This window comes from Abramis brama (assembly GCF_963993115.1).
Source record: "Abramis brama genome assembly, chromosome: 12".
NCBI classification, from domain to species: Eukaryota; Metazoa; Chordata; class Actinopteri; order Cypriniformes; family Leuciscidae; genus Abramis; species Abramis brama.
The window spans coordinates 9271483-9286153 of NC_139974.1; the positions used below are offsets into that span (position 1 = coordinate 9271483).

Here is a 14671-nt window from a genome sequence, read left to right on the forward strand (position 1 = left end):
TTTGAACACCCTGCTATTTTGCAAGTTCTCCCACTTAGAAATCATGGAGGGGTCTGAAATTGTCATCGTAGGTGCATGTCCACTGTGAGAGACATAATCTAAAAAAAAAATCCAGAAATCACAATGTATGATTTTTTAACTATTTATTTGTATGATACAGCTGCAAATAAGTATTTGAACACCTGAGAAAATCAATGTTAATATTTGGTACAGTAGCCTTTGTTTGCAATTACAGAGGTCAAACGTTTCCTGTAGTTTTTCACCAGGTTTGCACACACTGCAGGAGGGATTTTGGCCCACTCCTCCACACAGATCTTCTCTAGATCAGTCAGGTTTCTGGGCTGTCGCTGAGAAACACGGAGTTTGAGCTCCCTCCAAAGATTCTCTATTGGGTTTAGGTCTGGAGACTGGCTAGGCCACGCCAGAACCTTGATATGCTTCTTACAGAGCCACTCCTTGGTTATCCTGGCTGTGTGCTTAGGGTCATTGTCATGTTGGAAGACCCAGCCTCGACCCATCTTCAATGCTCTAACTGAGGGAAGGAGGTTGTTCCCCAAAATCTCGCAATACATGGCCCCGGTCATCCTCTCCTTAATACAGTGCAGTCGCTCTGTCCCATGTGCAGAAAAACACCCCCAAAGCATGATGATACCACCCCCATGCTTCACAGTAGGGATGGTGTTCTTGGGATGGTACTCATCATTCTTCTTCCTCCAAACACGTTTAGTGGAATTATGACCAAAAAGTTCTATTTTGGTCTCATCTGACCACATGACTTTCTCCCATGACTCCTCTGGATCATCCAAATGGTCATTGGCAAACTTAAGACGGGCCTTGACATGTGCTGGTTTAAGCAGGGGAACCTTCCGTGCCATGCATGATTTCAAACCATGACGTCTTAGTGTATTACCAACAGTAACCTTGGAAACGGTGGTCCCAGCTCTTTTCAGGTCATTGACCAGCTCCTCCCGTGTAGTTCTGGGCTGATTTCTCACCTTTCTTAGGATCATTGAGACCCCACGAGGTGAGATCTTGCATGGAGCCCCAGTCCGAGGGAGATTGACAGTCATGTTTAGCTTCTTCCATTTTCTAATGATTGCTCCAACAGTGGACCTTTTTTCACCAAGCTGCTTGGCAATTTCCCCGTAGCCCTTTCCAGCCTTGTAGAGGTGTACAATTTTGTCTCTAGTGTCTTTGGACAGCTCTTTGGTCTTGGCCATGTTAGTAGTTGGATTCTTACTGATTGTATGGGGTGGACAGGTGTCTTTATGCAGCTAACGACCTCAAACAAGTGCATCTAATTTAGGATAATAAATGGAGTGGAGGTGGACATTTTAAAGGCAGACTAACAGGTCTTTGAGGGTCAGAATTCTAGCTGATAGACAGGTGTTCAAATACTTATTTGCAGCTGTATCATACAAATAAATAGTTAAAAAATCATATATTGTGATTTCTGGATTTTTTTTTTTAGATTATGTCTCTCACAGTGGACATGCACCTACGATGACAATTTCAGACCCCTCCATGATTTCCAAGTGGGAGAACTTGCAAAATAGCAGGGTGTTCAAATACTTATTTTCCTCACTGTATATAACAAGATTAAAATCAGACTTTGGTTTCTCATAAACCTTTATATCCCATCTGAAGCCTTTCTCTCTCTTTCTCTTTATTTCTCTGACACTTCCACTTCCGCCCTACTCACCCAGAGGCATGCCGATGCCGTAGCCCTTGGTGTCCAACAGGCCTCCTATCTGTGTGAGGTTGCAGTTGAGGCGTCGGTAGTACTCGTTCATAGTGCTCTCCAGAAGAAAGGCGTATTTGGAGTTTAAAACCCGTGCTATGCCCTCCTCCGTGCTCTTCACGAACACACTGGGCTGCTTGGAGTACATGTAATTCCACATGCGCTGGTACGTCTGATAGCGCGAGTTCTGAGAGCGAGAGTGCAGAGTGGGTTTGTCATCACAGATGAAAGTCATTGGAAAAGAGAGAGAGAGAGAAAAGAGAGGTGAAACAGACATAGTATTGAAAGGCGGAGAAAAATCAAAGACGAAATTATAATTTGCGGTGACATGAGGACAGGTGAATGAATAAAGAGACATTTTATTGGCAGACACTGAGAGTGAACTAGATTAAGGTAACATATTGAAAGAAAGTGAAAATGTAAGGGAAAGAAAGATGGATAATACATTATTAATGTAATAGGGGAAGTGAACTTGGCCTCCAGTGTGAATATAAATGTAGCTGTGAATCACTAAGCCAACTGCTTGCTTCCATAAACAGGACATGATGCATTATAACATCACTAAACCACATGCACAAACTAGTCGATTAGCTCTACTGCTACTTAAAGCATTGGATCCATTTCGACTAATTGTGTATCACATGATTTCGGCTCCACTTGTTTTGTTTTTTCATCCTGTATTTTAAATTAGGTGTAAGGTGTAAACACCACACTAGTTGACTACATTTCTGAGCAAATAGCCATAATGAGTAGTCAAGAAAGTTCCATATTGTGAACGGATCTATCTACAAGCAAATCCAGAAGGCATGATTTAAATAGAGCTACATTGAAAGTATTATACAATTAGTAAAAATTATATAATTATAAAAATATAAATATATATACACTCACTGGCCACTTTATTGGGTACACCTTGCAAGTACCAGGTTGGACCTCCTTTTGCCTTCAGAACGGACTTAATTCTTCATGGCATAGATTCAACAAGGTGCTAGAAACATTCCTCAGATGTTTTGGTTTATATTGACATGACAGCACTTCTGCCTAAATGCATTTGTTTCTGTCATGTAATTGGATAAGATAACAAGCAGTTAACAAGCAGATGAACAGGTGTACCTAATAAAGTGGCCATTGAGAGTAACTACTGCTCAAAAGTTTTGGGTCAGTGAGACTTCTTTTTTAAAGAAGTTAATACTGGAGGCATTAAATTGATTAAAAGTGTCAGTAAAGGCATTTACAATGTTACAAAATATTTATATATCAAATAAATGCTGTTCTTCTGAATTTTCGAATAATTAATGAATCCTGAGAAATATCGATCACGGTTTCCAAAAAAAAAAAAAAAAAAAAAAAAAAAGCAGCAGCACAATTGTTTTTTTAACATTGATAATAAGAAATGTTACTTGATCATTAAATCAGCATATTAGAATGATTTCTGAAGGACCGTGTGACTATGAAGATTGGAGTAATAATGCTGAACATTCAGCTTTGCCATCACAGGAATAAATTACATTTGAAAAGTTATTTTAAGCATAAGAGACTTCTTTCAAAACCATTAAAACACCTTGCTGACCCAAAACTTTTGAACAGTGCTGTATAAATATTGTCAGTATTATTAAAAAATATATATTAATACTAATTAATACCTACACTGTACATGCAAAAGGTGGGTCTTGTATAAAACTTTGTGAATGAAGGGCATTTCAATTTATGGAATCTGAAGCTTTCTGTGAAGTTCTGCCAGCACAGATAACGCGTGGGCCTGGATATGAGTCAATAGTCCAGTCACCGCCATAAACAGGAAGTGATGCATTATGACATCACATGTACACACATGGAAGGCCAGTGAAACAAATCCAACACACAAATTTCACACAAACACGTTTGCACAAACAAGGACCCACGTACCATGAAGAAGGTCATAGTACTTCCTCCTTGAATAGTCCCGTACTGGATGTTCGTCTGATCTGCCAAGTCATCAGCAGATTCGATTGGCACCTCCATCCTCTGGACCGTCAGAAAAGCTGCAAGGTTTGCCGTGTAGGAGGAAATGATGATCAGCGTAAATGCCCACCTGTCCCGTACACACAGGAACACACCGTTTTTTCCACCAGAAATATAAATGCACGTATATTAGAGACAGATTTTTACATTAGACACAGGTGTTTGCACATACGCTTACATACAAACATCACTCAATGAAATATTGAAAGACACCCACAGCTGCAATGTCAACCAGATGAACCTGGTTTAATCAAATGCAAAATAGCAAGCTAAAAAAAAGACCAATGAATAGTGTTTGCAAACTCTGTGGAATTATCTGCAATGTGAATGAATTAAGACATGATGACAGATTCGCAACTCAATGTTAACACATTAACCATTTAACTAACACTCTTATTCATGCCAGATGTTCTTCTAACCAACGTGATCACTGTAGAAAAAACGAGTTGGTAAACTGGTTCAAACAATGTTCAGGAATGCTGTTAACCAGCTCAACCAGTTCCCCACCAGAGCCAATGTGGTCTACTAGCTCTGGGGCCTCATTTATAACCGTTGCGTACGCATAAAACAGGCCCTGAAAGAGGCGTACGCCACTTCCGACGCATAAGTTGTGATTTATAAAAACAAACTTGACGGGAAAATTTGCGCACCTGCACGCAAACTCTGACCCATGCGTACGAACATTTTGGAGATGGAGCAGTTTGGCGACACCGATGGTGAGCTGGAGTTAAATGTCTTTTTGGTCACTTTTAGACAGAAAATCTAAACAAAATTAAACATCTACAGAAAGATAATACAAATATAATTTCACTCACCAAGCCTGTCACTTGAAGCAAATATCCATGCCTTCTTAAATGTCCGCGCCAGCGAGCGCGTTGGCCATTTAGTGAAACTGACGCAGTTAAATAAATAAAATAATGATTTAAACTATGTTTTACTTCTGATATAAACATTTAGATTAAATATGCCATTCAAATTAATGGAGTTAAACACTTAAACATGAAATCATTACTGAAAAGTTACATTTTTTTATATTCAATCAATAGAAATATTTGTTGTGGATGCGATGCTTTTGAACACTTTTCCTGTGGCGTGCTGTGTTTTAATGTTTTAACCACAGAGATAATTGCTTATCATGATAATACAAGATTGTCTGAGAAAATAGTTTCGTGCAAATAATGCCCAAGGTCTATCCGTTTCCATTAAAAATAGAAATCAATTAAAAATACAATTTGGCCAGTGGGAAAGAGTGAGAAAAACTTTCTCTGAAATGTATTTTACACTATTTGATTTATGTATTAAAAAACAAGGCAAGAATAGGCAACTACTTGATTTTTATTAATGTAATGTGTCTTGTACCGTTAAACATTATCACGTGGATGAAAAAATATATGCAAATGATATGCAGATGAGGATCTGCATAGTAAAACTAGGCGTTGTAAGCTCCATATATGGTTATTTCGGGGAGGAGACACATGTGCGCACAATCTTCCGCTGACTGGGATTTATAAAGTGAATTCTGCGCAAGTTCTGGCGTACGAACGGTTTTATAAGTCTGAATATTTTTTTGCGTACGCCATTTTTGGCTTTCGGGCGCACGTACACTTTTAGTAAGGATCCTACGCACAGTTTTATAAATGAGACCCCTGGTCAGGATGGTCTGCCAGGTTGACCTCAGCACTACTAATTGGTAGTCCAGTTGGTCAAACACCTAACTAGCTTCAACCAGGTAAAAAACAAGCCATGTTCTTGTACACAAATAATCAACATAATATTCCAAAGAAAAAAAAAGAAGTAGTATTTATGCTCTGTTGAATCTGAAATCAGAAATCCATCACATTATGAAAGAACACTACTGTTCAAAAGTTTGGGGTGGGTAAGTTTCATTTTTATTTTATTTTATTGATTTATTTAAATATGCGCAACAAGGCTGCATTATGAGATAATATTACTGTTTTCTATTTTAAAATATTTTAGAATGTCCTTTATTCCTGTGATGGCAAAGCTGAATTTTCAGCAACATTACTCCAGTCTTCAGGGTCACATTACCCTTCAGAAATCATTCTAGTATACTGATTTATTATTATCAATGCTGAAAAAAGTTGTTTCGTTTAATATTTTTGTGGAAACCACAATATTTTTTTTTAGGATACTTTTATAATTCAAAAGAACAGCATTTATTTGAAATAGAAATCTTCTGTAACATTATAAATGTCTTTACTGTCATTTTTGATCAATTTAATGTGTCTCTAGCTGAATAAAAGTATTGATTAAAAAAAATAAAAAACTCTTACTGACCCCAACCTTTTGAACAGTAGTTTGCATGTTTGTATGATATGCATTTTTAGTAGGAAGTTTGAGAGCCCTTCCAAAACACATGGATTGTGCTCTTCGTCGCAGTAAATTAATGCTCAGATGAAAGGAAACTTCTCAATTCCTCAGAGAAAGAGCTTTCATGAGACTGGTGAAGCATTTAAAACTTTTCTAAAGAGACTGGCCTCCAAAAATGCACAAACAGGCAGATTAGTTACTTGTTATTTAGTAAAAGCTCTTTATCAAAAATTAAAGTGCACCAATTGCAGACACGCGTCCCCCAGAGCATCACAGAGTTTAGCGTTGTGCTGAGGGACGCAGTGGAGATAGACGGGAGCTCTCTGATTTCTGGGTCACCCCTGTGTGGGATTAAAGTTGCATCTATTGTGTTTATTCACACCACAGATGTTTAAACATTTGGCTTCCACTGCATGCACATATCAAATCATTTCAACTCCGTTGTTTGTCTTCCTGAAAGTGGTTGTTCAACTTAAATGACCTCAACAGCAAGGCGCAAGACTGAAATTGAAGAGATGGAACACAAGACAGCTTGACTTGATATAGCAAAATGAACAGAGGTGGGAGACTAATCTGGAAATACACTACAAAAGAGCGAAGCGCACAATACATGTCTGCACACAAAACAAACACCCCCATACAAACTTCAATACACTTTACGCTTTCAATAAGTGAGAAAAGACACACTCTTAATGGTCTCTTCACACAGAGAACAGATTTTCAGTGCATGTTAAATTGAAATAACGCTTCCCCTTGTGTGAAAATCTGCCCAACAGAAAATGTTTACACCAAAGTAGGTCATTTTTTTGGCTTACTTGGCCACAAAAAACAAGACCTACCAACAAATGACTCTCTCGAGTGATTATTCACTTCACATGAAATCTTGAAAAATTTAAATTCTTTCAACCATTTCAGTTATGTTTAAACATGCCCTGGAATAAAAAGATGATCTTGATGTTGATTGACCTTCAAGTAGATTTTGGTAATATGCTAGTGTGGATTTTTGTACTTGCTCACACCACCAAGTTAGGCAACAGTCAATGAAAATACGAATATTTATATAAATGAAACGAAATGAAAATTTAAATATGAATAGATATGAAAATAAAAAGAACTGGTTTATTTGTCCCTCTTCTCATTTTCATCATGAAATTTAGGCTTTTTGGGGGGGGAAATGTTTCTCAAAAACGTTTGGTGCAATGGTAATATTGGTGACAGTGATTCTTTGTCATAAAAAAAAAAAAAATTATACAGAAACTTAAACTGGAAATACGTTTTAGGTTCATTGGCAAAAGTGCAGTATAATTAACTCTTTTTATGCATTTATTATAAGAGAAAAAGAGAAGTTATTAAGTCTGGGTTGGGACAAAAGCACAAAATAGACAAATTCTGGAAAATCTAACCATTTAACAATCATATTCTAACACTAGAAAAAGTAATTAAAGAGAAACAATACAAAGTTTAAAGCTATTATAATCTATGCTTTAAAAATAGGATTGCATTAAAAAAATCTTTAAAATCCGCATTGGGTACAGAAAAGTTCCACAAACTAAAGATTTGTTTAAACAAATATATATATATATATCTTGAACATAGTAGTTCACAAGGCAACATTTCTCATTTTAGTTATTTTAGGTTTAGGTTTTTCATCTAATATTTATAGTTTATTTCATTTCAGCTTTATTTCAATTCCCAAATACAGTTAATAATATAGTGTTAGTTTTAGTGAACAATAACAACACTGTCACACAAGTACCGTAAGCTTTCGGGTCATGTGTGCAGAACCAGCTTGTGTCTTTAATACTCACAGATGCACATTCACACTTACTGCATGGTCTCTTACACCTCAAAGGAAGTGTGAAACATCCCCACACTTACCAAACACCACTGACACAGCGTGTGGACAGGGCCCGGGGCATGATCTCTGAGCCCTGCTGCATGAAACCACCAATCGGAAACCACAGGCTGTTCCCTAGTGTGTACTGATTCTCCAGGAGGTCCTTGCGATCCCGCCAGCACGGGAAGGGGTTGTACCACTCATATGGACTCAGCCTGATGGAGGTAGAGAAACAAACAAACAATGAAACCGGGAAAGACTACTGTTACCTCAAGAAGAACGCTGGACTGTGAATATAATGATATTCAAAATAGATCTGTGTGTATTGAGTGGCAGTGTGGCACCTGGCAGCCAGGAAGAGTACACAGCTAACGGCCAGATAGGCTAAAAGCATAAAGAGCCAGACAGCTGGCGAAAACGGATCCAAGAAGGAGAAATAACCTGGCTTCCTGCCCTGTAGAAAGCACATAAACAATACAAACAATGCTTTCACCACTCCTACAGAATCTCAAAACAGCTGAAAGCTTTTCCAGATACAATTGCTGTTTGTTATTGTTTGGTTTAGTGCACCTTTTCATATGCAGAGATTTGCTAAAAGTTTGTTATTGATATGGACAAAACATTATACACAATTTTTCATTTATGCATTATGCATCAGACAGGTGCTTTCATCCAAAGCAACTTACAATGCATTAAACATATGCATTTGATCAATTCATGTCTTCTAAGGGATCCGACGCCCTTACACTTTTGCATCATGCTTTGATGTTTAAGCTACAAGAATGCAAGATTTTCATGCAAGATTGTTAAATGTGACATAAATCCACCAAAACAAAAGCGCTGCCTGTTGCTAACTCAGACAAGCGTTACATAATGTCCCATTGGAATGTCTTACCCTGAATCTGCCTATTATAAGCGTTTATATTTTAGACCTGTCTAGATGTTTTTTACGAGAAATTGCGTACATGCGTCACTCGCCCGTGTGTGTCATGTCATATCCGTAAATAGAGAAAAGTTGCTCCGGCTACGGTATGGTGTGGAAGTGGCAGAGGTCAGTGTCACAACAAGCGAGAACGGTTGACATAGAGCTGTTAAATCCCCAACCTCCGGGGAATCACCCGTTTTAAACATACGTCGAACATAAGACAGTCAGCTGACAAAAAGAGAACGTGACAGAGCTCGTAATAAAACAAGAATCAACATTGGCTTGGCTTTTCGGAGATGGCGAGAACTGAGGGATTTGAAACGTTGTAAAAGCAACACGGAGATGGTGTTTTTATTACTCAACAGGTGAGTGAGGTATTTTATTGAACAGATAAATTGCCATATGTAGCTCTCAGACAGAGTTCATTGTAAAGCATTATCTATTGTGAAGGGTCATATCATTAAGGTTGTTGTAGTGCTGTGCTGGAAATTATTTTAAAGCAAGCATCGCGTCTATTAATGGGTAAAGCTACAGTAACGTCTTCAGCTAGTCAGCTTGAAATCCTTTTCATCTAAACTGGTTATATCTCTTAATACTAGTAGTGAATGTTTTTTGAGCAGTTGGATAACCATATTAATCTGCACAGTGACGCAGAGCCGAAGCACAACCAAAACAATGTTCTTCCGCAAAATGCATGCAGTTTTTAACCGCTAGAGGGACAAAAGTTACATAGTGTACCTTTAATAATAATAACTGATGAAAAAGAATAATAATAACAAATATACATTAATAATAATAAATATTTAAAATACTAATAATATATTAGTAATATAACAACAATAATTAATAATTATCTTTACTATTATACATATTTTTGAAAGGTTTTGTGAGATTCACACAAGAATATTACAAAGTCAATGATAGTAACAAAATCATTTCTGATATGTAGTATACAATGTAGTATACAATCTCAATTCAGCATATTATAAATGCGTCTTACTATGTGGACGCGGTACAGGATACTGATTCCAAGGTTCATGAAAGGTTTGGAGAAATCTATGACCTTTTCCCTCTCTGATGTGATTGTAAATCCAGCCACTGCCAGATCTGCTTTCTGTAACAAACAGAGAGAAAGAGAAAGAATTAGCAATACAAGTTTGATATTGTACTCAATACTGATGCAACATTTTCATTAACCAAAATTACATTCAAGAGGTATTTGTCACCCATGATTTCCAATAACAGGGAGTTTATTGAGATAATGTACAACAGCAAATACAGTGTAGATGATCTCAAACAGACATTTCTTTAACACAAAGATAAGTTTGTAGTGCCCTTCTCATGGATTAGCTTATAGAAAAAACCTTTAAAAGAAATGGTAAAATCAGGCATACATGTACTTCCTCTATAATTTGAAACAAATTAAATTCAGCCAAGTTCAGTCACTGCTGAAATTTGTGAAGACCTAATGCACAAAAAAACAAAAAACAAAACCTATAATCGTCCTGATGGACTTCTGGTATAGCTTCAGGTTTCAATAACATACTGTAACTTTTACAGTATGTGAGTTTCACTGACAGATACTAACTACCAACCCCCTCGGTTGTGGTGATAATTCAGTGATGTTTCTAAGTGCTCATTAGCATACCGCTGTGTCAGTTGTACAGTGTTTGACTCGCAGCGTTTGTGCTCCACATGTGTTCCCCTGCTAAACATTGACCTTGGTTTCAAGAAGCACTCGAGAAGAAAAGCGTTTGGCATTATCTGGCACTGACACTGGCATGTTTTTATTTATAAATCTATCCTGGGTCTTCTTCCTTCATATCTTTATACCTATATCTGTAAAAAGTATGTTTGTAGTTATAGCCTACGATCCCAGGAATTATTCTTACTGTCTGTTCCAGTGGTACGTACTGAATTGGGGAAAAGGGCATTTAAATTGGCTGCTCCCTCTGCCTGCAAAGTACGTTGAAACTTAGAGAGCTAAGTAGTTTTAAACGATTTGCAGAATGAAACATCGGGCTGTAGACTAGACTAGTTATGTAATGATATTGAAATTGGATTGGATTTGCTTGTGTGTGTATATGTGTATGTATTGATGGATGTTATCTGTTAAACTGAAACGAGCTGTGTCTGTCAGTCTTGGCCAGGACACTCTTGTACTTAATCTCAATGTGGTTCTTTTCCTGGTAAAATAAAGATTATAATAATAATAATAATAATAATAATAATAATAATAATAAATTATCTGTGGTTCACTTATAAAGACAAGGAGTGGCAGTGGAAAGAAAAAGGATATTTAGCACAAGGAGAATCAGCACAGAATTGAAAAAGGAAAGTCAAGGCTGGACAGCTGGATGGATGAATGGACAGATAATAAAGGGATGTAAGTGCACTGGGTTGATGGAAGAATTTGATATGAGTGTCCTTGGGTAAAAGCAAAGAGATTTATTTATTACGGGGATGGAGAGAGATAGAAAAACAGGGCTAAAGAGTGGAAAACAGAAAGAGAGAGGGGGAGAAATAGAGTGATGGTCCTTGAGAGAAGAAACAGATACTTGCAGGGGAAGGGGTGATGAGGAATGGTTAAGAACAGAGAGTTGGTAAAGAGAAGGCTTCCAGCGAGGACACGGGGAATATTGTGCCCTTGTGAGATGAAGGGAACGAGGGATACGGAATGAAAAATGAGAGAGAGAATATAAAAGCACAAGAGTGAAAGTTCCTGAGGAAGGAAATGAGCGATAATGAATTAAAAACCTCGGTGTGGCATTATTTTGGCCTTTCCATATTCCTTCCTCCTCGAGGGAGGAGGGGGTGACAGTGCTAGGGAGTAACTATTGTAACAGCAGTGACAAACTTAACTACATTTCTCAGTAGTGCGACAGCTCATATATATACACAAAATAATTTATCCAAAAAATAATTATTGGACTAGTTGCTTATTTATAGAAACTTTAATATTTTAAAGTTTTATTAGTAATTTTTATTGCAAATTGTTATAGTTTTATTAATAGTATTTGTTGTAAATTGAAAATTTTCTTAAAAAGAAATCACTCCCTTATAGGGGTCATGAAATGAGAACTCAAATTTGCCTTGATCTTTTGACATATAGGAGGTCTTTGTACCATTAAAACATTCTGCAGGTTTCATAGCTTAAAACTTCCTCCTCATTATAAACAAAGCATTTATTTAATCAAGCTCCAAAAACGGCTTATTAGTATCATAATTGTGGGATCTGTGATGTCACACAGGCAAATACATTTGCATATGACTGCCTCCAGAGCAAGACATCGATGAATAATTACACATCATCGCACCATAGGCCGCGCCCACTGCCATTCACTCGCTTAAAGGCTGACATTTGCCGTAACTAGATGTGAGCGTAGCGTCAAAAGTAAATAGAGCCCATTTGTGGCAAGCAGGGCGAGTGGCGTGATTGATGAGCGACGACAGTGAAGGATGAGAGAGGACCAGGCCTGGACTATTTATGTTACGTTTTGTGTTTATTTACATATTAAAGTGTTAAACGTTCGCAGGTTCCCGCCTCCTTCTTTCCTTATCAACATACCTTGGTACACCATTATAATCACTTACGCTGTCTACACTTTCAATCTGGCTTCCGTTCATGTCACAGTACAGAGACTGCTCTTCTACGCATAGTTAATGACCTCCTCCTGTCTGCTGACTCTGGTTCACTTAACATTCTCATCCTCCTTGACCTTAGTGCTGCTTTTGATACCATCAACCACAATGTTCTAATCGCCCGTCTGTCTGCTATTGGTGTTTCTGGCACAGCACTCACTTGGTTTCAGTCTTACCTCTCCAACAGAAAGCAATTTGTAACACTGGGTCCACATCAGTCTTCCAAGTCCCCTGTCACTCGTGGTGTTCCCCAGGGTTCTGTACTTGGGCCACTACTCTTTCTCATATACATCCTCCCTATTGGGCAGATCATACGCAGCCACGGTCTTAACTTCCACTGTTATGCAGATGACATCCAACTCTATCTTACCACTCCCTCTCCCTCTGACCCACCACCATGCTCCCTCACTGACTGCCTTTCTGACTTAAAATTATGGATGCAAAACAATTTTCTCAAACTCAACACAGATAAAACCGAAATTCTCCTGATTGGCCCTAAAAGCATTCTCTCCAAATCTCCAAGCTTCACTCTCAACATTGATGGTTCACCTGTTCACTCTACCCCTGTTGTTAAAAACCTTGGCATTTTGCTTGACTCCTCCCTTAGCTTTGATCCTCATATCAAATCACTCACTAAGACTGCCTTCTTTCACCTCCGCAACATTGCTCGCCTCCAACCCTTCCTCTCTGTTAGTGATGCTCAGATTTTGGTTAACTCCTTTATTATGTCCCGTCTAGACTACTGCAACTCACTTTTCCTTGGTCTCCCTGCTAAATCACTTCAAAGGCTACAATATATTCAAAACTCAGCAGCCAGGCTCCTCACACATACCAGACGATCAGCACATATCACCCCTATTCTCCACCAACTCCACTGGCTACCGGTTCTGTCCCGGATCAAATACAAAGTGTTACTACTCACCTTCAAAGCACTCCACAACCTTGCTCCCCCCTACATCCGTGACCTCCTGATCCCTTACACTCCTTCCCGCTCACTCAGATCCTCTGACCAAAATCTCTTGGCTATCCCCCGCTCCAGACTCTCCACCCTGGGTGGCAGGTCCTTCAGTGCCTTGGCCCCCAAACTCTGGAACCGCCTCCCACAACCTCTTCGTGACTGTCCTTCTCTTCCCTTCTTTAAAGCACATCTCAAGACCTTTTTGTTTAACGATCACTTCTCCACACCTAACTCATAGCTTCATACAGATAACTTGTCTTGTTGTATTGTTTTGGTTGTTGTTGTTGTGTTTCCTTGCCTTCCTACTATGTAAAGCGACCTTGGGTTTGAGAAAGGCGCTATATAAAATAAACTTATTATTATTTTATTATTACACTGGATACAGTATACAGATGCGAATTCAGTTTCTGACGTACTCCACGCGCTTGAGTCTGTCGACAACAGGACAAATGGAAGAGTGAAAGAACGTATCTGTACAGACTCAAGAATCCTAGCGTTGGATACAAGTGGATTTTATTTTGTAAACAAGGCACAGTGTAATGGAGAGTTTGCAAAGAAACCTTTGTTGTGAGATGAAGCAGCCAACTGTATTGCATCCAAAACTGTAAGTAAATTATTTCATAATGCATTGTCTGTAAATTATGGTTTTATATAGATAATGTTTTCAAAATGTGCAATCGCAAGTGGGCGTTGATACTTTTTCCTATGCAATGACGTTAGCCAATCATAACGGTGGCCTTTTACTGACAAGCCTTAAAGGAGCCGCCCCTTAAAAACTGATCTTTTTTGACAGAGGGTCAGAATGAAGGTTGAAAAAAAACTTCAAACTTCATATAGATATACACATATATATATGTGTGTGTGTTTGCAAAAAACCTTTATAAACATTATAAGTGAACCTCAAGGAACATATCAAAATAATACATATATAAAAAAAATCCATGTAATGCCCCCATAAAAAAACGTTGATATTGACCAAAAAAGCTTTAATGTAATTAGCTACATTTTATTAAAAGATAACAGTCAACCTTTGTCAACCTGAACGATTTAAAAATCACAAGTAGCTTGTCAAGCAAAGTAATTTCCCTAACACTAGGGGTGATCAATAGCAGTTCATTCTTCTTAAAAAACCCAAGTGTACCCCAGATATCTCTCAATCTGCTTAATTACTCCCTAATTGATTACTGAGAGATAGCTTTGTAAACCACATTCAAAGGGTGTCGTCAAACGCTGGTG

General features: G+C 38.1%; 1 protein-coding gene across 3 annotated transcripts in view; it reads right to left on the reverse strand.

Annotated features, from left to right (window-relative positions):
- Positions 1-14671, reverse strand: part of LOC311093057 (glutamate receptor ionotropic, kainate 5) — a 94149-nt gene that overhangs the window by 13196 nt on the left and 66282 nt on the right. For all 3 annotated transcript variants that reach the window (XM_084130162.1, XM_084130161.1, XM_084130163.1), the window contains exons 13-17: positions 9836-9949; positions 8255-8364; positions 7952-8125; positions 3647-3812; positions 1703-1928 (exon numbers count right to left, since the gene is read on the reverse strand). In XM_084130162.1, the coding sequence (XP_083986288.1) occupies positions 1703-1928; positions 3647-3812; positions 7952-8125; positions 8255-8364; positions 9836-9949 (790 nt within the window). The remainder of the gene's footprint in view (positions 1-1702; positions 1929-3646; positions 3813-7951; positions 8126-8254; positions 8365-9835; positions 9950-14671) is intronic.